At 41.6% G+C, this 23,015-nt stretch overlaps 1 protein-coding gene across 1 annotated transcript in view; it reads right to left on the reverse strand.

Moving 5' to 3' along the window:
- The window catches only part of USP13 (ubiquitin specific peptidase 13), a 40,886-nt gene extending 18,065 nt beyond the window's left edge, over positions 1–22,821 (reverse strand). Inside the window, exons 1-6 of the mRNA XM_065748017.1 lie at positions 22,658–22,821; positions 15,669–15,794; positions 11,367–11,427; positions 2,860–2,981; positions 2,424–2,566; positions 2,035–2,219 (exon numbers count right to left, since the gene is read on the reverse strand). Coding sequence (XP_065604089.1) covers positions 2,035–2,219; positions 2,424–2,566; positions 2,860–2,981; positions 11,367–11,427; positions 15,669–15,794; positions 22,658–22,813 — 793 coding nt within the window. The 5' untranslated portion in view covers positions 22,814–22,821. The remainder of the gene's footprint in view (positions 1–2,034; positions 2,220–2,423; positions 2,567–2,859; positions 2,982–11,366; positions 11,428–15,668; positions 15,795–22,657) is intronic.
- Positions 22,822–23,015: the final 194 nt, after the last annotated feature.

A 23,015-nucleotide genomic window follows, 5' to 3' on the forward strand; every position in this document is an offset into this window, starting at 1 on the left:
CCGTGCAGAAACGAGTTGTACAGGGTTCCCCAAAAGAAGTATCCAACAATTACTGAGACTGGCATCCACAAAGCAACTCATTCGAGTACCTGTTAAAAATAGAGCCTCTCACTGCCAAATGACTTTTCCAGTCCTCAGAGCAGTTTCAAACACGTAACCTCAAGTACTTGAAATCAAACCTAATGGCACTGTACAGAGAAGTGGCTGGTAGCATAGCCTGACAAGAAGTACTCAACCTAGAGAAGAAAATTCTTTTGCAACCTGTCCAAGATCCTAGGACAGAAGATAGAATTTGGGTTCAACTTCTAACTGAACCCAGGTCTGTTTGTTAACAAAACACTATAAAACGAGGCTAATGCCCCACAAAACCTTCCAGTCTACACAACACAGATTTCTCAGGAAAAGACAAGGAGTTCTCCGCTCTCTCTGCAAATAAGTAGGATAGGGATAAGAAGAATACTGGCATCACCTCTTTCTCATCCTTACTAGTGTGAAAAACAATAATGCTACATCAGTAGAGGGACTGATACTTATTACTCCTCTACCGTTACCTCTTCACCATCAGCCCAAGAAAACAGAAACCAGACAGATTTTTTTGTCACTATCAGCCATGGGGCCTCTTTCCTGAAGCTCATCCGTCATCCAGCCCTATACAGGGGTTATGATTACCAGTGCAACATAGATCAGACACATCAATTGCTGAAAAGGAAAAATAGGAACATTGAGGGAGAAGTCCTTCCTATAAGGACATCAAGTTAACAACATCCAGAAGAACAAATATCTGTGTGGAACAGCTGCTGTCCCTCATTCAGAGGGAAAGAGGACAGCGTGTCCTTTGTTATCCAAAAATCCACATGAAAGCAAAAGCAGCTGATGGGTGGAAGGTAGAAATATAACAGCTGTAGGAAATAAATACTAGTGGTAAAGATGCAAAAAAAAACATTGAAAGAAACACTAAAGAATATTACTAATTCTGCAGGTGCAGGTTAAAGCTTATATCCAAGAAAATTCTGACCATCTTCAACTCAAAACCAGGCTCACCCAAGGATACAGTGTCAGGAGAAAAATAATTTTGCTCAGTGTTTCAATGGCACAGTTGGGTGAATCTGACTACAGTCTCCTTACCCTGAAACTGAATAGGACTCATGGATGTAAAATTCTCAACTGATGCATGTAAATAAATGGAAGGTTGCCACTCTAAACAGCCATTTTTCAACCACATAGTCATCAGCATTAAAAAACAAATATAATCATGCTGGTCTTTTTTCCTCTTTACAGCTGCTGAAAAAGACCTCTTTCCTTATGACTTTTTCAGCTTCTCATGCTTACACTCAGTCTAGTTTTCACATACCATAACCCTCTCCACAGTAGCACTGAAAAACGTCACACTCTGAGAATATGCAAACAAGGATGCTCCTATCAATTTTTTTCTCCTAAGATCATCAGGCTTTTTACTAATAGCCATCACAGCAGCCCACAAAGATTAACAAAAAAGTACTGAAACAACCCAGGAAAATAGTAAATTTCCCAGTACATTACTGCTGTATTTTTTTTAATGTAAAAATATATTTTAAAAGTACCAGTAAATTTAAAAAATTGCTGAGAGTAGATTTCTCTGACTTCAAAAATCATTACTGTTATTGTTCCTATATTATTTAAGGTTGAATCATTGCCCTAGGCTAACACAGCAAAATTAGCAGAACTAAAAATACTCTTAGGACTATATTGTTTCACAACACCATTCCTCCCTGTCCAATATCAATCCAGTACTATTCAAAACCAAAATACTATTTACAATCAATCAGGCATACAACAGAAGGAAAAGTACATTAAAAAAAAAAAGTAATGTTTTTCCTCTAACAGAGCATGTCATTCTCTTCAAAGGGAACAATATTCACAGACTCACAGGGTTTCCTTTTCATAATAGTCTGTCAAATGTTTGCACGGGAGAAAAAAGCCCACTTGGTAATAGGTTTACACTATTAGCTTCATGCACAAAAGATATCCCATCCAAGAACCTGCCAGGTGGCTGACCTGCTCCATCTGGAGTGATGGTTCCCAATTTCACTGCCAGGGGATAGCCTGTCTCCTTGTAGTGCTCAATTGCATGGCCATTCCCTCCACTACCATCAAAGAACCACTTCCCACACAGCACCGAACCATCCGTCAGGTTTAGCCACAGATTTTCCCGCAGGTCACATTTTGAGCACTTCCAACCACTGCAAGAGAAAAAAAAAGGAAGAAATTAACAGAAATATAAGTATGGCAGTTCTGTATTCCCAGTAATGGAAGGTCAAACAAAGCACACACATCCAGCCAAGAGTCACACAAGATAACTGTTGGCTGAGAATGATTTTTTTTTATAATAAATATTCTGGACTGTGTTAGATAACCTAGAATGAAAAAAGCCCTGCTACACTTGCCTGGGGGGAATTCTCACACCATTGTCTAACTGTACAAGTGATTTAGCATGCTTAGATGCCTGCAGCTCTTCTTCCCAGGAGTCAGGGTCCTGCTTCCTATAGGGTGATTTTGCACTGAGGAGCGCATCAGAAGCTATCGTCACCTGGAAGACAAAGGAACATCAAATTCAAAATCTAACACACTTGAGTGACTTTTAGCAGAAGAGTAAGCACAACATGTAATATGTGGGGCAAGCTATCATCAAAATAAGGGAAGGAATGCAGGTGTCAAAAGGAAATCCAAGGAATAAAGACGAAGCAGACTTTTTAAAATACCTGCTTCTCTAATTAAGAAAGACCTGTATGTTAAAACATGCAACTGACAAAACAAAACAGCATCTTGATAAAAACTGAACTAGGGGAAAACTCCTTTCACCACTTGCACATGTTCACTAACCAGTGCTGGTAACTCTTCTATGTTTGGTAACGAGATTTCATAGTGATCAGGAAAGATAACGAGTTTTGCTTCATCTTCATATTCAAAGTCATCACTGCTCAGATCACCATTTGCTTCTAGATCTGGAAAACAAGACAGGAATTGTTAGGAGACTGTCCCAATACCACAGTTCCTAAAACGTGGCAGGGGTACCAATAAGAAGCACAGCCTGCCATCAGCCTAGATCCTGACACTTAGTAGTTTCTTCTGGCTAAAAACGTTTGTAAAATCCTATTTCAAACTGAAATCTGACCATCCTGCAAGAAGATTCACTGAAGTCCAAAATCTGCATCTTAACCTGAGCTCCAGTCCCAATCATAGTTGACCTGGCCTCTCTCCAAGCAGTGTGCTGATGCAGATACCTCGTTCTGGAAGTGGATAACAAAATTCTACTCACTCCGCACAAAAGCAGCAGGCAATACTGCTGCGTATTTCACCCAGGATCTTGAAGCACTGCACAATCTGAGACTAGGTCATACTAGCTAAGCCTAAACTGCAAAGCAACAACCCATGTTTTCCAGATCACAAACCTGGATGAAACATGCTGTGACTCCTGTTCACCTTGTATCTGTGGCCTTTCCTCCCTTCCAACCTTCCATGCCTGGAATTATTCCCATATCTCATCATTAGCTTCAAATAGCTAAAAGCAAGTACAATTTATCCCTTACTCCAGCAGAGACAACACCAACCTCACCTTACTCCGGGCTTCCTTCACAATTTGTACTACAATATAATTCTCTTAAAGGAAAGAATCAAAACAGATGCAGTCCACAGCTGTAAACTTTTTTCTCTACAAAGCAAAGAAACTCAGCACCTCCGAGCTGCTGGCAATGTATCACATAAATTTCACATAACATCCAAAAATTTGATGGTGGCAAATATAGTGAAAACCAAACTACTGTCTAAATATGATAGAGATTTCAACCTGTGCAGGTTCCTCAAAGAAAATAAGACCTTTGTGTATGTTCAGACAAGTCCACAAGGCAGCAAATGCCTCTTGCAGGGCTTGCAGTCATACACCTCACTCTGCCAGCAGGGGGAACCTGGGGACAGCTCACATCAGTTAGTAGCTGTCACCTCTAGACACAGGTAAGGCCCACTGGTATTTTTTTTATATCAACATTAGAAATGTTTACCCTTTACAATTCACTGTATAGAAACAACAATCACATGGCAGCCAGGGTTCAACATTCAGAGGCACACTTCAGCTCATCTCACAGCAGCAGCTTCACTGCTACTGACCCACATTTGAACTAGGGATCCAGACACACAAAGCTGAGCCTTATACTAGCAATCATGCTCCGACAGCAGCATCAGTCTTTTGTGAGAAAGAAAATTCCTTTTTACCTTTCCAGGCTTCATACTATTTGCATTACCAGAAAAGTAAAACATGATGCCTCATCAGCATAGCGTTCTGCATGTCTGACACAGAGCAGCATTACTCTTCTTGAAGAAAAAAAAAAAGCATCATAACAATTCCAGGGAAAAAAACCAAACAAACAAAAAAAGACTTGCAGTTCTACTTTAAACAGTGATCATCTGGCTAAGGTTTACAACGATTTTTGACAATTGTCACACTGAAGATGGGTTATCAATGTTCAGTGTGACATCCAGCATCACAGGGGTAGAAATGACTTCCATGGTCACAGACTCAAAGTTCTTGATACAGTAGAGGACCTCAAACTAATCCCTTACGGTGACAGTTGGGCCCCTTAACTACATCAATCTGAAAATCCCCAAATCCATACTCACGTTTTCAAATTTTAGCTTGTGTATGACCAAAAGTTACTGTAATACTAAAGGGACCTAACAGGATAAACATTCAAATACTATATTTCACACAAGGTTATCTCTCAGACAACAACTATCTTCTAACACACATTATACAGAAGAATCTCTGGGCAACAAAATGTCTATTCCAGTTTAAGACTGCTGCACAACAACCAAGCTGTATGCCTTTTTTTTTTAAAGAGCTGCCACTTGCTGAACTGCCACATGACATGTTAGCCTTCTACCAGGCTAACAGCTTTATGGTACCTCGTCAGAGCCACAGTTAAACACTGTGGTCATTAAAACAAAGTGCCCACAGGTCACAACTGTTGTGTTAGGAGGCCACGACAACGGAAAGCAAAATAACAGACACGCTAAAACAGAAGTGACACTGACGTTATTTTGAGCAAGCAGTCAGTAGAGTACATTTACTCCAGCTCACAGGCGTCACACTTCAGTGACAGTGAGAAATGCACTGCTGCTGGACTGACTGAAAACAGCAACTGGAGGTGGAAGACGGTACTGTAAACCAAGCTGCTGCAGGGGAAGGAGTGGACGTGGCCAGATCAGATTTAGAAGAGTTACCAGCCGAATGCACTAATAATAGGGGTATAAGGACATTCCAAGCAGAACCTCTAAACAGGATATCCTGTGCATATGGATGTGTGTCTACGAAAGGGGACACAAATGCAAAAATTGAGTGAGGATGCTGACTAATGAGGCTGCAATACATTTTGAAACACAGAAAGTTATCTTTGGAACCTGGGCTTGACCCCGATCCCACTGAAAGCAATGGATAAATTTGTGCCAAGTTGGAAGTGGAGGATAAGTCTCTCAACCGAGTAATTTCTCTGTGAAGCCTCTAAATGATAATTAACTGCAGCAGCACTTTGCAGACGACAAGCTACTCCAATTCTTCAGATACACCTGAAACACCAACCTCAAGTGCTGATTTCAGATGGGAGAGTCAGTTTTCACCACCGTGTCCGGTACGATGCTACCTTTTGACTTCAGAAGAAAAACAATGTTGATAAAACACCATGCTCTAGCTGTTGCTGAGCAGTGCTACACAGAGCCAAGGACGTTTTCAGCCTCTTGTACCACCCCACCAGCAACAGAGCTGGGGAGGTACAAGGAGCTGGGAGGGAACAGAACCAGGACAGCTGACCTACACTGGCCAAAGAGAAATTTCATACCATATGTCATCACACACACACACACACACACACACACAAAAAAAAAAAAAAAAAACCTGAGGGGAGGTGGTCAGGGTGGTTCCTGCTGCTCACAGACTGGAAGCTGCTACTCAAGGACTGACAAGGCATCAGCTGGGGGCTGGTGAACAATTGCATTGTACATAACATGTTTTATAACCAAGTATATATACACATACACAGATCTAAAATTATCATTATTTCCCTCTTCCTCTTCTGTCTTAGTACATAGCTTTTATCTCAGCCTACAAGTTCTTTCTTTTTTTCCTCAATTCTCTTCTCCTTCCCACTGGAGAGAGTGGGGTGAGCATAAGACTGCCTGGTGCTGAGCTCCCTGCCAAGTTAAACCACAACACCTCATCAGATGAGCTATTTAAAAAAGAAGAAATGAAAGGAAAAATACATTCCACAGTCATATCATCCACTTCTATGGGAAAAAAATGAAAGCAAAACTTTCCGCTAGGATCATTTGCATCATTCACTATATATAAAAATCACTTGCATTGCTTACTACATCTCAAAAGCATTAGTATGGTGTACTCGGTGCTGGAAATAGACCCCACCCACTGGATTTCTGGCTCTACACAAGTGAAGCCATCAGAATTTAAATTCTGAACATTTATCTAGCGGTGTTAGCTCTTATTAATTTAATCTCACTTCTACGTTTCCACCTAAAATAGTAGACTATTAAGACCTGATTATCATAAGGAATTTGCTCACCACTCTATAACAAACCCAAGCCTAAAAGGCAACAGGTTCACTCCTGATCTGATCAGCTTCACTTTTACTGCTGGTAAGCTGGTACAATTTTAAATTTTAAATATATTATCAGGACACACTGAAATCCCCTTAAATCACTTTTTTTTTCCCCATCTCATCAATCTATATATAATCCATAAGCGCTTGGTTACAAAACATTAAACCACTAGTGGTTAAAGTCCTCTTCAGAAGCTTTCAAAAACAAGAACATCTTTAGAGAAAGCAGGGTTTTGCTTCTGGCTGCTATGAGAGCAGGAAGAGCTAAGCAGACCTGTGGTTAAACACAGCATGGACACTCTTATGAATGGCCTTTTTGGAAGCCCTACCTTTAAGGATTACCACTGCCCTCTGTGGGCAGGCATCAGGCAGGAGAAGCTCAACAAGTTTACATGCTCTCCCAGTCTCCCTAAGTAAAAATTGTCCTTTCTGATGTCTTCTCCAAGACCAGCTGTATGTCACAGATACTCCTCCCTAGTGAGGCTCCCCTCATCTGCAATTACCATCCTTGCAGATCTGCTGACAGAGCTGTTCATTTGAGTACTCCAAAATGGTTTAATTGATGGTCTAAGTTATCCCTGACTTTGCTCAAATCAGAGCTCTCACAAATTGCTGGACTGGCAGATACTGTTATGTCAACCGATCTGGAAGAGGACATCTGTCTATAGACAAATTTTATGACAGCCACCCTGCCAGTTCTGTTTAGACTACAGTCCAGTGCCTGACATGGGCCAACAGCCACCCAGGAAGAATGCAGAACAAGGCAGAAATGCTGCAGTTCCCTCCTCAGAGGGTATCTCTTATCTTCTAGATAGCTACCTGGTTCCTCTGCTCAGAGCAGAGGTTCACTTCTGATTTTGAATACAAAATATATAGAGAACCAAATATCAACTGTCACTCCACTCATTTTCCACTTGATAACAGGGCTAATATTTGCAATGAACCATCCACACCACATTTCAGTATCTAAACAGCAATAGTTAATTCAGATCACAATGTGCCCATACAGTTTGTAATGCAGTAATGTGACGGAAAGTACAGCAATGACAGCACAACAGCAAAGTCCTAGGCTGCAGCAAGTAAGGATATTCTGAAATGTACAGTCATGGGCACAGAAACAAAGAAAAGAAATCTGCTTACCCTTGAAAGGACACAGGTACACAGAGATCTCCAGCAAGATACCCTTGTTTACATTGCCAACCCTTAAATGAAGTCTGGGAAGGGGCTTCAGCCCTTCTGGTCACTCAGGTACATTGCATGCACCTGAGCTCCCCTGGGTTGGCCCTGCCTTCCACCAGGTGCTCAGTCATTGCTTCAGGCTGTGACTCTGCTTTTCTACTACACAGTTAAACCACTCTTGTCTCCCTATTTTTCAACATTTCCTTCTTCTATTGTTTAGTTACTGAGTAACAAAACTAGAAATTATTTTAATGTGATCTTCTGCATAATTTTAAACTGATTGCAACATAGTTTCCTCATTTTTCAGTCCCTTTCCAGATCATTTATGATTATATTAATTCTTCATAATTAAAACATTATAAGGATTCTGCTGATTATTTTCTGCTGCAAGAACTGTCCCTCCAGTACAAGGATCTTCTCTCTTATTCCATTGACCCTTCTGATGAAGATCTTCTACAGAACAACACAGCACATTTTGTTAATCAAATTGCTCTTTTCACTGTAGTGACAGCATCTCCCCAGCTATTCTGGCAGACCCATCACTTTACAAAACCAGCGTTTTTTTGGCTTTTTTTTTTTTCCTTTTGGTCACATTCATATGACTTCCTATTAATTCTGGTCCTTTCTTCTTCCAGATGCACTACCATGAAAATAACACGTAGCAGTGATGCATTTTCTAGTCCCATCCTGCCTTCCCCCACCCACTTCCCCTTAAAAGCTAGTGTCATATTGACCACACTGTGGCCAATTTAATCATGAGGTTATATACCAGAGACAGCAGTCCAGCAGTTTCTTATCTGAAAGCGTTCCGAAGTGATGGGGAACAACCATGTCATCTCATCAAATAATTTATTTCCACTTCACAGACTGGATCTAAAACTTTTGTGTGTCCATGCATACTGACAGACAGCAAGCATCTTCAAACTTGCTACCCTAGATACCAGGGCAGTGAGGACATTAGTCCATGCTCCATGCTGCAGAGTCTGCTTTAGAAATCACCCAAATCCCCAGACAGCTTGCACCACATGAGCGAGCAAAGTTACCAAATCCACAGTGCCTAGCAATACTTAAACATGCTAGATTTGAGGCAGCTCATATTTTCATGCACAATATTGTTATGCCTCCTGAATATAACAGAGCTCTCCCTGCTGACACACTCTAGCCCTCTTGAAAAGGAGGGGAAAAAAAAAAAAAACCTAACAAAAATCCTAGTGCATGGGCACACAAACTTCACTAGGCATCCTTCCATGCTCACGGGAAGATAAAGCTTCCAGTGAAATAACCCAGCCTGTCTGTGTTTCTGTGGTATTTGCTGGACAGCAGCAGTGAAAAATAGAAACTAATCAATGAGCAAACAAAATATGTTTTCCTAATACTAAGGAGATTAAAAAGGTTTTAATATCTGTAATAACCTTACATCCAAGAGGCTTATTAGAAACAATGCAACAAATGCCAAAACTGGATTGACTTTATTCAGACAGCTTAATTCTTTTTGCTTTCAGGGAATTATTCAGATAGCTACACCTAGAAACACAGTGATGTTGAAGCTATCATTGAGTGCTGCCAGGTTAAGCCCTAAGTGGCAGGCTACATGTACAGGCTGACAATCACTCCTTTGGTGCACGTTTCTATCAGAGGTGTCCAAGTTCACAATAAAGAAAAAAAACCACAACAGACGAGAAGACTGGCAGCTCCAAACCAGTCAGAAAGATGATGAGTTAAGAGAAAAGACGTCAAATTTTGCTAACCATCTCTACTGCTGTCACATGCAAAATGACCAAACTCTCTGACCTCTCTGTGCTTTAATTTCCTCAGAAACATGGAAAGGACAGAAATGTGTTTCCTATGAACAAGCACAGGGATAATTATTTGTTTTTCTAAGTATGGTAACATATAAATAAGATCTGCTAAACCAAGTAAGTGAATACAAAGAATTTGGCTGCATAGAAATACTATCTCAAAAATGACAACACAGAGTTGATAACACTTTAAAGCCAAGCAACAGGGCCTGCCAAGAAGACTGTAGAAAAACAGACAAGATACATTTTAACAACTACATTAGTTCCAGAAGCATTGGAAAAAAAAAGTGATAGATGGGCTATAAATTCACCTCCAATGAGACTGCACTGCCTTCTGAAGTTCACTGGGATTGAGACAGTTGGAACTGTCGTGCCAGATCTAATCAGTGGGAACTAAAAGCTTATGCTCAAGGATGGAATTTAAGGACTCCTCCAACACGACACATCAGAGACATGATGCCACACACACCGTGTGCCAGCATACCACAGTGACAGGAGCCTCAGAAAGTTATGTAGTGCATCACTAAGAATAAAGTTCTACTGTGGTGTTGCACCTCTTGTTTATGCTTAGACTTCTAGCACTGTACAACCATTACTGCATTGCAGCTCTGTTTTTGTGCTCACCATTTTACAACCATCCAGTGATAAAAAAATATTTTCAAGGTAAAATGACTGTAAATGGTAATTTAGACCACCATCTTCAACTTAACAATCCTTTCCTATAAAAGAAGTTCCATTTGTTTATGAGCAATATTAAGGCTTTTTTGTTCTCCTTGCAAAACTTACTCCAGACACTAAAGACAGCAATTTAATCAACTGCAATTTGAAAAGGCCTCTTAGAGAGACATTCTACAGATCAAAGCAATTATAGTTGGAGAACTTTCCACTGTTCCCACTTGACCATAAGAGTTGGAAACAGTAATGAAAACGTTTAACCTCTTCATTATCTCAAAGGGGAAAAAAATCACTATTTCCTACTAGTACAAAAAGAACAAATAGAAGAAACAAAAGAGTATCACAAGTACTGGGAGGAAGGAGAATATAGGCACTGAATCAAATTCTCCTCATTTGTATTTAAGGAGCCCTCGGGCTTTTTGGGTAACACGAATCAAACAGTATTAAAGATTAAATGTTTTTGATGAAAAGGACTTGATAAGAAAATTTTCCATGAAGAAATGGGATATGATAGTAGACATAAGGGAACAAAGATTGGTAAAAGATGCTAACGATGTATGTACTGCTGCATTTATTACAGGAAAGACCACAACAATCACTTACGAGTATCTACCTGTGTAACAACCCCTTAAAAATGTAAATAACTGTTCCCTTGGCAGAAAAATGCCACACTAGGGCCCTGCTGCATCTGAAGTTAAGGATTAATACTTTAATTAAAGGGTGTTTTCTGGATATCAACAAGAGAGAGCATGACATAAACGGTCCAAAAAAAATGCCTTCCAAACTATAGCTGTTTGACAGTAGTCAAGAAACAATTTTAGATTAAAATATTAAACTCATGTATGTGTACACCTATCACCAAATTGGTTCCCGAATTGCTAAGAATTACTTGTCCAGATCACCTTTAAAAATTAAAAGCCAAAAGAGAGAGGAGGAAAACAAAACAGAACAAAAAGAAAACAACAAAAAAGAACTCTCCAGAAGCCCCAAAGCCAAACACAATGGCAGACAGAACCCAAGTACACATGCAGATAGTGTCAGGAAAGGACTGTGTGAAAGCAGCTGTTCACAATACCTAAAAATAGCTTAGCATTCCTCCTTTTTGGTAAAGCTCCACCAGATGCCCCTGGTACCTTCTGGAAAGAGAAAGAGACAATTAAAAATCCATCAAGTGAAATAACAGCAAATCAGCAACAACTGCATACCACCATCATTTCTGACATGTATACATTTGTTCATGGTCTTTCTATCAAACCACAGCCTCCTTCAGCAAGAATGCAAGTTTTCAAGTTTTCTGCATTTACCTCTGACAAAGGGACAACCCAGCACTGCTCACCACACTTGAGAAAATTACCATCTGAATCCTTCCTACTTTGCTCTGTTAGCAACTAAGCATGTATGTCTCACAGTCATCACAGGTGACTGCAGTTCTAGCAACAAGACAGGGTCTTCCAGCACCACCCAGATCTCTTAACACTAGATCCCCTCTAGAATTTTAAGGAGTAAAGCTGAATTCAAGAGGGAAAGAAAAAGATTTCTGCATAAAAGATTCAGTCTTTCTTGACAAATTCTACTGTGACCACTCAAACTCCACAGTAGAGAACAGTAATTTCCTACTGACATCCAGTTTCAAGCACTAGTTTCTCAATTAAAAAAACAAACAAAAAAAAACCACCTCAGCTTCTGGGGACAATGCTAGTGGATAAGAAAACATGTAAGTTAATACTTTTGCATCTCAACAGGCAACAGTAAATCAAATGAAATCAACCTCTGTGGCTATAATGTGAACATGCTGTATTATGTGGTGCATAATGTTAGTGTAATTGGTGAGGTTGTTAGGTTACTTTTTTTTTTTTTCCATCATTTACTTTTTAAATAATACTGGGATGCAACAGGTGGAAAGAAACCAGCCAAGAACCTGTCAGCCTAGGAAAGCTCGTGTTTGCCTCCTGCTTCTTGGAAGGTGAAAGGGTCGCATATTTTGGGTGGTTCCCTTCACCATGTAAATAAAAGCTTTGACCACAGCAAAAACTTCAGTCATCAACTAGGTCTTGTATATCATAAGGAAGTTCCCCATTCTTCGAAAGAGAAAGTCCTGGGCTATGCTAAAGAACAAAACCTATTATCCTATTAGGGAAAGGGAGACTGTGATGCAACTCCAGTATTAAAATAAATAAGTAAACAAATAAATATAAAAAAAAGAAATTGCTCAATGTAGTTAAAAAGCAGAGCATTCCTTCCTTCAAACTACTAGCACTTAAAAAGTCAAGTCTATATGCACTTAATAAAAGCAGCAGCAAGACACAGCGTAACCTGGTTACAAGTGTGTAATGAATTTTTTTTATTACACATGTTGTCAGGACCATAGCTTCAGAACTAAGAAAAGCTGTTTCCAATACTGAGAGGCTCAGTTTGAATTCTGATATCTCCAAGTGGGATGTTGTGAAAAATCACTAAGAATAGAGATTGCAAAGAGGAAGAATTCACATGGAGTGTTTCAATCACTGCCAGTCTATCATGTAATACAGCTTCATTTTTCCACACTGAAAGCTGATCTAAACTGGAATTGCAGATGTTCAGTGCTCCTGAAAACCTCAGAACCTGATAGTATTTGAAATTGCTTCTCTACTTGTCAGAAATTACTGAGAACGCTCCCCACGCACAAAACAATTTGTCTCCTAACAGATGTGATCCCAGCAAACAAGAATTAAATTTGTGGCATTAAATTCTATTTGCAGTGTTTCTCATACCAGATGACATTTGGCCACGTTTCCTTTCACTGCAATACTGCTATGTCTTTCCATAACAGGATATAACATCCAGGAACCAATTACTATAAGAAATTCCATGCTTCTCTGTCCTGTGTTTTAAATAGGATTATAGCACCAAGCTCAACCTTTGCCCTGTGCTGACTAGACAGTCATATGCAACAGTCAAACACAACATAAGAGCTACTAGTTTCAAAACTCTGAAAAATGAAATCATAAAGGAAAAAGAAAAAATCAATTTTGTTGCTTTGATTAACTTTTTTTCTGACAATTCATCAAATGTCTGAGATGATGGTCTGCCACTGGCAGATACTCTACCTCTATTTAAGCTAATAGGTTAAAGATCTGATCCTTGTTTTCCAATAGAGTTGTGACAAAACTCAAGGCTGCTACTTATTCCAAACACCTTTGGAAGCAAATGAGTATTTCTGCAGCAATGCAGTACATTCTGCAAGGATGATACCAAAGGAAGCACAGGCGAGAACAGCAGTCCCTCTTAAAGAATCCTTACACAGTGTAACCAATGCCTTGGGCTTTACTGTATCACACACCATCAAAAGCTTGGGTTAAAAACCAAAACCACAATGTAGCACACGCTAGACACTTTAGGACTTCACCAGATGAAGTTACAAACTGCTCAAAGAAAAATGCACATAGCATGTAAGAATCAAATTGTGATGGTAAACAAAATCCACAGCTAACTTAAGAAAAATTGTATTTGAGAGCTAAGTTAGATGACAGTCTTCACCAGTACAGTGTAGTCAAATATTGTTTCCTACCACATGATCCAACGTGCCATAACCTTCACACACAGATGCCAGGCTCCTCTGCTACATCATGATTCACAAGGAGAAAGATTAGGAAGCCCTGAAGTAGTTCAACCAAAGGTGTACTACACAGGAGGCTGTGCTGCCATTCAGAAAGACCAGGACAGGTTGGAGAGTTGAGCAGAGAGAAAATTTATGAGGTTCAACATGGGTAAGCATAGAGCACTGTACCTGGGGAGGAATAACCACATGCCTCAGTACAGATTAGGGGCTGAACCGCTAGAAAGGAGCTCTGTGGAAAAGAACAGGGCATCTTGGTGGAGAACAGGTTAACTACGAGGCAGCAGCATGTCCTTGTGAGCAAGAAGGACAATGGCATCCTGGGGTGCATTAGGAAGAGTACAGCCAGTAGATCAAGGGAGGTGAACTTCTCCTTCTGGAGAACTGGATCCAGTTTTGAGCTCCCCAGTTCATGACACACAAAGAACTTCAAGAAAGAGTCCAACAGAGGACCACAAAGATTATGAGGGGTCTGTGGCATCTCTCATATCAAGAAAGGCTGGAAGACCTGGGACAGCACAGCCTGGAGAAGACTGAGAGGGGAACTTGTCAGCACTTACAAATACCTAAAGTGAGGGAGTCAAATGGATGGAGCCAGGCTCTTTTCAGTAGTGCCAAGACAGAACAAGGGGCAACAGGAATACAAGAAGTTCTACCAGAATATGATGAACAGCTACTTTCCTTTGAAGGTTTCAGAGAACTGGAACAAGACATCCAGAGAAGTTGTTTATCCTTTACAAGTTGTCTTGTAGAGTCTCCTTCTCTTCAGATATTCAAAGCCCACCTAGATGCTCACCTGTGCAACCTATTCTGGGGAAAATGCTTTAGTAGGGGTGTTAAATTAAATCATCTCCAAAGGTCCCTCCCAACCCCCAAGCTTCTGTGAATCTATATGCAATACTGAACAATAATCAATTATTTATCCCTCCCTTCTGAAGTTCGTCAGCTAAATCTTCATTCAGGAAAGGAATTTTTGAACCCTTACTTTAATTCGAGTTTACCTTAACACTGACAATTCATGGGTCACCTACTAGAAGAAAGTTAAATATGAGAAATTCTGACAGAGCATCTGCTCACCTAGTCACAGATATTTTAAGAGCAAAAACTTAACTCAGAAGAACCATTGCTAGAACTAGACTAGATTCTGTAAAAATTCAGCTAATACTGTGAAGGAAAACACAGCTTTCAGCCTTACCAGCTAAGACAGTTCTAACATATAACAATTACTAACAGTCTCCACATGAGAGACACAATCCACCTCATTATAATTCTTACAAAATATGAACAGTTATCTATAGAAAAAAAAAAGTGGTCAGATCATGATTAAGGCTCATGATTTAATGGCATAGAAATATTAAAAGAACTCATGTCATCCTAAGCCAAAACCTCATTAAAAATATTTCAGAAACTTCCAGCCAGATCTGAGCCAAACCAGTAATTCTACACTTCAAAGGCAGATCTCTAAAAAGCACTTAGTTACACACAACATGTATGTTATATGTAGAAACATACAGTGAAAGAGATCAGTAGAAGTCAGGCAGCTACATGCATCCTTCAGGTCTTTAAGGGGGCATAAACCCCCTTCAGGACTTGTGATTCATCTCAGAACTGGAACTGTATGTTAGTTTGTGATCCAAGCACCTGAATCCAGTATCCAGCTCTGCATCTGAACATGATCATTTCTGTCGTTCAAGATTTGGTCTATGCCAAAAATTTGTTATTGAAACAAGCAATAGACAGAAGATCTGCCAGGCTAGTTAGTTGGGAAGCCACAAGTCTCACCTCTATCACATGTCGTTTCAGATGCAAATACACACACTGTCCTGTTTTCCGGTAATGCCTCTCAATGTGTTCCCTTCCAAATCCCAGAAACGTGTTCATGCACACATAGAGACCTCCTTCTGAATCCTAGAAGGAATGATACAAACAGTTACAGCACAGAAGGAACTAAACAGGACAGAAAGGACTCAGCAAGCAGAAAAAGCAAAGAAATGCAAGTCTTTCCTGCAAGCACTTAAAATGTGGTTTTCATATCTCATTACAACTGGTTTACATTATGAGCCCCCTAAGAACTTTTCAAGCCCTATCACAGCCTAGAGAAACCCATTGAAACTGATCATATGCCAACTACAGATTAGGGAGCACCCAATTTGGAGGTACTGAAGTCTGCTAAAAGACTCAGCTTGAGTGCTCAATCCATAAGGGTTTGTAGGCATAGAAATTTGTAAGATGTAGAAATAATGAAGCGCAGACATATGGTCAAATTCGGGGGGGGAGGCAGGGGAAGGATTAGATTGCAAGAACAGTATTCCCAAACAGAAGCATGGCTTCCCCAACAGCATCCAAAACAGAAGTCTAAAGCCCTGGATTCAGACAACTGTTAATCGCAGTCTTGTCTGAGAAAAAACAGATCTCAGGTGATCTAATTCTTAGAAGTGGTTAACAAGGAAGTTGGTAAATGCTTCTTCAATGTTTTTTAGCATCTTTCAGATTCTTGGATGGGATTCTCTCCATGCATGCAATTAGAGTGCTTGGAGATGAAGGCATGACAAAGGGATTGTAGAGATTTATTCCTGGTGCTGATTAAAAACATGGACATTTCAGTAGCACAGCCTGGCAGGAGTCCCAACACCTTTTACCCTCCCAAAGGCTGGGTATTGATGCTGCTGTCAGGGACTTGTTCCATTGTACTACTGTTGCCAGATCTCTCCTACATCACTCCAGCTGCCAGGAGGACTTTCAGTCATCCAGCTCATTGGCTTTGGGTCAGTTTTTCAAGCCCTCTCTAGCACATATTGTTTTGAATAGGTGGTGCATAACAAAGATCGAGCCTTTCCGAAGCACTGTGACCTTCCTTCTATTGTGAGCTTATCTGTGCTGCTGGATGGTACAGAACATCTCCTGTTAAATTCCTCACAAATAGCATGAACTAAATCAACCCACAGGCATCCCAGAGGGAATGCAATTCTGTACTGATGAGAATTGTTGCAGCAATAACAGTTTTGAAAGGATATCACCTGAGGGCACCACACCTGAAACACATTCAGTGCAGCACACCAAGATGCTCTCTCCTGCTAGCCCTACCTCCCTTCGACCCTCCAGCAAACAGAACCACCACAAGGGAAGCACAAGAGCTGCCTGTCCTGACACACAGCCGTGGCACAAGTTGCACATCTCCAGTCCTGTGGAATGAAACAAGCAGCAGAGGGCAAGTCTGGCAGATCACAGCTGATCCCTTAGCACTTTCCTAACCAGCAGCAGGTAAGCACGCCTTATTCTCTTCCAGAAAAGGAAGCTGAAGGGCTAATAGTGTACAACAGTTCTTGCTAATTTAATACCTGGCACAGAGCGATTGGGCCCTCACAAGTCTCTCCCCTTCTACCACTGCCACAAAATCCAGTTTGAATATGTCACCAGACTCTCTTAGTTTTCCACAGCCCATTCCGAAGTCCAGTGCCTAGCACTTCCATAAGGCTTAGAGGAATCTGAACTTCCAGATGATTTAAAACCCTCACCCACACCTGCACCCTATTCATTCAAACATGCCCAATTATATCAAGGCTGTCAAAGCCTGAAGAACTGCCACCAACAAAAGCCAGTATTTCCAGCCACAGAGCTAAGGAACAGAACATGAACCAGCAGAGCTAGGATAGTGCAGGATGGGAAGAAAGACCAGAGAAAGATGTTTCACACCAAGATGTTAGAAAATATCTATCTACTCTTAACATGAAGCAGAACATACAAGCTTTGATTTTACAGACTCTACTGAAGGATGAACATGCAATGAACTCTATTGCTTTGGCTCTACCTATGCCAACAGCACAGAAAGTTGAATCGAGCATTTCAGGATTCAGATCTGCAACACGAAGCAAGGGTTTAAACTCTCTGCTGTTCAAACCTAACACTGCCATAAAGTCATGCATTTAACAACTAGATACCCCAGTGATGGTCTCTCTGAGCAGCACAGGGTAACCTCTTTAGCCATCTCAGGTCTGATCTACATAAACACTACCTGAGAGTTTATTTAAAAGCAAACAAACAAAAACCACCATGAAATCTGAAAACCTTAACAGCCAAGAATAATATCTATGTTGGCTGAGTAAAAGAGGTTGGTGAAAAAGAAAATTTCACATCTAGTTACCAAAATATTCATAAAATACAATTACATTTAAAACACAGTAAATTCACTTTAAATTTCACACGCTCAATTCACAGGTTCATGTACTCAAAGGCCCTTTATAGCTTGGCTGTCTTGCTTTTACAGCCTGAATTCCAAATCCTTTTGAATTAACACCTTCTGCAAAAAAGTCAAGGGTGCGTTCTCTGGAAGAAAATCCCATACGTAAGCCAGCCTAAATAAAAAGATGTTCTGTTGTCACTCCACAGTTTCAGGAATTTTGTTTACAATTTTGTTTTCTTGGAGACCATTCTCTCTTCTTCTGGAGGGAATCTACGAGACCACAGAACCTGTGCTGACAAGCAGCCTATGACAACAATCTGACACCTTCAGCACATGAGCTAAATGTAGAGCCTGATTCAGTTGGTTGTGGTTACTAACAAAACAGTTATTTCTCCCAGAGGACACAGGCAGACTGCTCTCTCACACAATTTGGAAAGAAGTGGACAGAGCATTCAAAAGCTGAAAAGGTCAAAGCAAAACAGGGGCAGGCGTAAGAAAGCCACCTATGCATAGTGCTGCACAGAAGGATGAGATCCTGCTTGGTGCTCAAAGCACACCTGACTCATGTAAGAGAAGTTCTGTGCTGGTAAATCCAACACAACTGGCTCTGAAAAGGATCAATATTTTACATAGCTGTGGCACACAACCCTTTGTAACTGACATTTAGTTCAGAACGCATTAAAGTTTATGGTGGAAAAAAAGCAATGTACCTCTAGCACTAATGACGCTGTTTTATATCAGAAGAGTACAGCTGCTTGTCCTGAGACAGAAATAGGAGTTTTAGCAGGTTGTTTTGTTGTTAAAGGGGTAGAGAATCCACAGCAAAAAAGCTAAAATGTGGCAGCAAGAGCCTCTCAGCAAGAGCAGGAATGCTAGTGAATGAAGGGTCTGGAAAACACAAGCGCCAGTCCACCAGGAGACAGAGACCAGCACCTCACCCCAAACACATTCATGGCACAGACATCAAGAGCCCTCAAACAACTACTAACCCAATCAGGATTTGACATATTGACCTGTATCCTATTACCCAACTCCGAACCATTTAGTTTCCTCACTGAAGTCCAGGGTTTAGCAGCTTCAGCTCAGACAATAATGAATTTATAAAAACACAACTGGTGTGGTAGATCCACTAACCCTTCCAGACTCGGGCACAATGACTGCTGTACAACTGTTCACTTTAGACTCACCAGAACAACAATAAACCTGCTAATAACAGCAACTTAAGACCAACTAAGTCTCCATATCTCAAACACAAGAAACAAAGAGTTTGTTCATCCTCTTGCCTATAAAGTCCCAGTCAGAACAGATTGCTCATTCTGCCACATCTACAAAAAACATGGACATGAAGAACTGTCACAGGCTCTATTCGGAGTGTCTGTTCATCAGTAATCACCATAATTAATCTGGCTGTGTCCACAAGGCTCCTGATGCATAACAACAACCCAATCTGTAATGTATTTGGAACAGTGACAGTAACATTCCTAGCATACACATATTGCATCAAGTTCCACAACAGTGTAACTAAATGACAGACCTTTTGTTTCAGGACAGGCTTAAAATGAATAACAGTCTTTTCAGTACTTAATATTCATCTAAACAATGTATAATACCTCATAATGAGGCTGTCTCTCTGTCATGCATCAGTACTACTGACATGGAAACGTGACAAAAACAAACTTGCCAACCAACTGAATACAAAGGCACTTAGAGATGGCGCCAGCAAAACAGAAAGTCCACTTTCAAATTTGATCTAAAAATACATACTAGTAGCAATGAGGACTTCGTACTATTGGAAATGGGGGAAGATCAGAGATGAGAGAAGATAAAAGCTTATTATAACTAGAATTCAAGCTCCAAGTGCCTGCTGCCCCTTAAAAAAAAAAAAAAAGGGGAGGGGAGAATAATACCTAAGTTACTATTCTATCTCACTTTGTGACGGCAATTGCCCACCAGATGGATCTCCCTGAGATGCAACAGTATAACGCTGCTCTGATTTTTCAGATTAGCACTCTGCAAAACAGTTCAGTGCCTCAGTAGCTTCGAAGTCCTTTTGCACTGAGGCCAAAAACATCTGCCTGTAGAAATCAATTTGTCTCGGTATATTTAGTCCTCTTATTTGTTTCCTCACTGCCACTCATAGCTCATCAATATAAACAAGGCCTACTTCGTTCAGTCAGTGGCCCCAGTGACTTCCTAATTTTCTTCAAGGAATATTGACCAAAGGAACATCCAAGATAGGCAGGATTTATTTCTAGACAGTTACATGAAGCAGTCATTGATATCTGTGCACACAGTATGCACCCAAGGACTGCAGTCTCTGTTGTGCTGTCTAATAAACACCAATCAGCTCAGTTTATTCTTTGGGAATTGTCCTAACACAACCATCACAGAATTCCCAAGCCACAACAGTGAAGTCAGCAAGATGCACAAAGGAAGCTGCTGTCAGCAGCAAGATATTCCAACAGAGCAAACCCAAGTTTTCAGTTGCACAAACATACGCAATCCTATATGTATGTGTAGAGGACCAAGCCACCTACAGAACCACACAGCTTGCTCCTGTTGGACTGTGCTGTACTAGCAACCCATGCCCATTGCAAGGAATGCTTCAGAGCACCTCCACGTAGAATGAGCACATTCTGCTCATAAGCCTTTCTTACACTCCAGTTTTTATCCCTCTTCTAGCATTCACCTATCTTTCTGATGTCGTGTCTAAAATGGTCAGAAGCCTTTGAGATGAGAAGCCCATTAGAAGGTGGATTTTCCAGTTGAATATTATAGCTCTGTACAAATAATAAATAATAAAAGGACCAACAGGTTATGCAAATGCAGTCTTTCTCCCCAAGTTTCACTGGAGTACACAAAGTCAAGCTCATCTGCCAGAGAAAGCAAGAAAGAATAAATCCCCATCACAGCAGCACAGGTCTCCAGAGGGGCTGTGCATCAGCCCTGAGGAATGAGAGGCAGAGAATTTCATCACTCCAGTGGTATGAAAGTGGTACAAAAGGAGACTGTTGCTTCCCAGCCCATCGCTGGAGGGAACCTGAAATCTTAACTTAGATAATAAAACACAAAAGGACATGTTTTAAACACAGACTGTTTGCTGTAGCACTAATAAAGATAAACACGTGTATCTTCTTTCACAAAGGGCACACAGCTCCATAGGAAGAACTGTATAACTGAGGTTATACAGAGCTGACCTGAGGAAAGAAGCTGCCAAGCCAATGTAATACAAAGCACACCAGGGTCAACACCTTCCCTCAGACAAGGCAACAAGCTGAGCCCTTCCTACACTTTCCTTCTGAATTAAAGACTGTAAAAATGAAGTCTTACAATTTTCAAATCTGCGCTCAAGAACATTTCACCTGAGAAAGCACCCACTTGTCCCTTACAGCTATCATCCTGAAAACCACATCCAAGGATCCATTAGATTACATGGGAGTAAAAAATCAAATCTTTTGCTCAACTGAGCTGAGGAGCAGCATGGGCTGAAAAGCCACAGGAAACAACAGAAACAGAGGCTCTATTTTCACCAGGACCACACAGGTTCAATCCAGATCTTTGTTCTGTGAATGCCTATAATACAATTTATTTTTAAAGGCTCTTATGGCTGAGGACAACGTTGTCAGAAATCTGAATGCTCTTCCCAATAAAATCAGCAGGACAAAGCATCGCTGACAGCAGCACAAGGTCACTCTGATGCTCCTTTTCACTATGTTACCTTTACCTGAATCTTGTTCAAATATTTCACTTTGTTCCAGTGCAGCTTTTCTAAACATACCTATTGCTGTGCTTATTTGAGGTTTCTTGAGGGATTCATTGTTTTGGTTAACTGTTGTTTTATTTCTATTTTTTATATTTGTAGCAGTACTTGATGCCCTCTCCTACTGGTTAATAGAACAATTTTATCCACTATGACAACAGCCTAAAAGCTACTAAGCACGCCGACCCTGTGCTTACCTGAGCAGAAACCTGAAGAAAAGGTTGCAGTACAGTGATTCCCCCCCCAAAATAAAGGAACCAAAACTTGTTAAGCACGTAATGCAATTAGCGCCTTCGCAGCAGGGTCTGATGGGGCAGCTTTAATCAGACCGCCCGCAGCCACGGCTGCCGGGTGACACTTGAGAGCTGAAGAGCGCGGTAAAAATAACCTCCCTACAACAAGGGCTGACGAGCACCAGACAGCTGAGTCACCTTTAAAGCCAATTTTTGATTTTCTGAGTTAGAAGGAAGAAACACCGCCTTTCGTTGGATATTCCGTACCGCAGCCCCTCAAGCCGCACTCACACTGACGCCATTAACTCGGACATCATCACGGAGCGCTCCATCACTGCCGGGAAACCTCGGCTTCACGTGGAGCACGGATACAAGCCCAGCTCCGTTGAAAAAGAGGAATTTCCGAGCACCTGCTCCTCAAACGCAGCCCGGCCGCCACGAGCTCAGGGCGGCGGAGGGGAGGGGACCGCAGCAGGTGGAGGGAAAGAGGGGCGAAGGCCGAGGGGCAGCCCGGGCGGGGAAGGGTCAGCCCGGGCGGGGAAGGGGCGGCCCTGCAGCCCGCGGAGGACTCGGGGAGCGACGGCTGCGCTGCACTCACGGGAGAGTCGTAGGAGAAGGCACACTCCGTCTTGTAGACCCGGTCCCCGGACTTGGGCACGCGGATGGTGGGCATGTAGGGGACCAGCAGCTCGCCCAGGTCCCCGGCCGCCATCTGCGCGTCGCCGCCGCCGCCGAACAGCGCGGCCCGCTGCATGCCGCCTGCCTCCCTCCGGACCGCGGGCGGGAGAGGGCGATGCGGGCGGAGGGCGGCGGCGGGAGCCGGGCCCGGGGGAGGAGGGAAGAGGCTATTTTTAATGCAATGGCAGCGGCACCAGCTGCGGCGGCACCGGGGGGTCCCGACGGGGGCGGAAGGAGGGGCAGAGCGGCGTCCGCCCGCCCTCAGCCGCCGGGCGCTG

The sequence above is a fragment of the Cyrtonyx montezumae genome, unplaced genomic scaffold (assembly GCF_038088225.1).
Source record: "Cyrtonyx montezumae isolate F1298 unplaced genomic scaffold, pur_monq_1.0 scaffold_5, whole genome shotgun sequence".
Classification (NCBI taxonomy): Eukaryota; Metazoa; Chordata; class Aves; order Galliformes; family Odontophoridae; genus Cyrtonyx; species Cyrtonyx montezumae.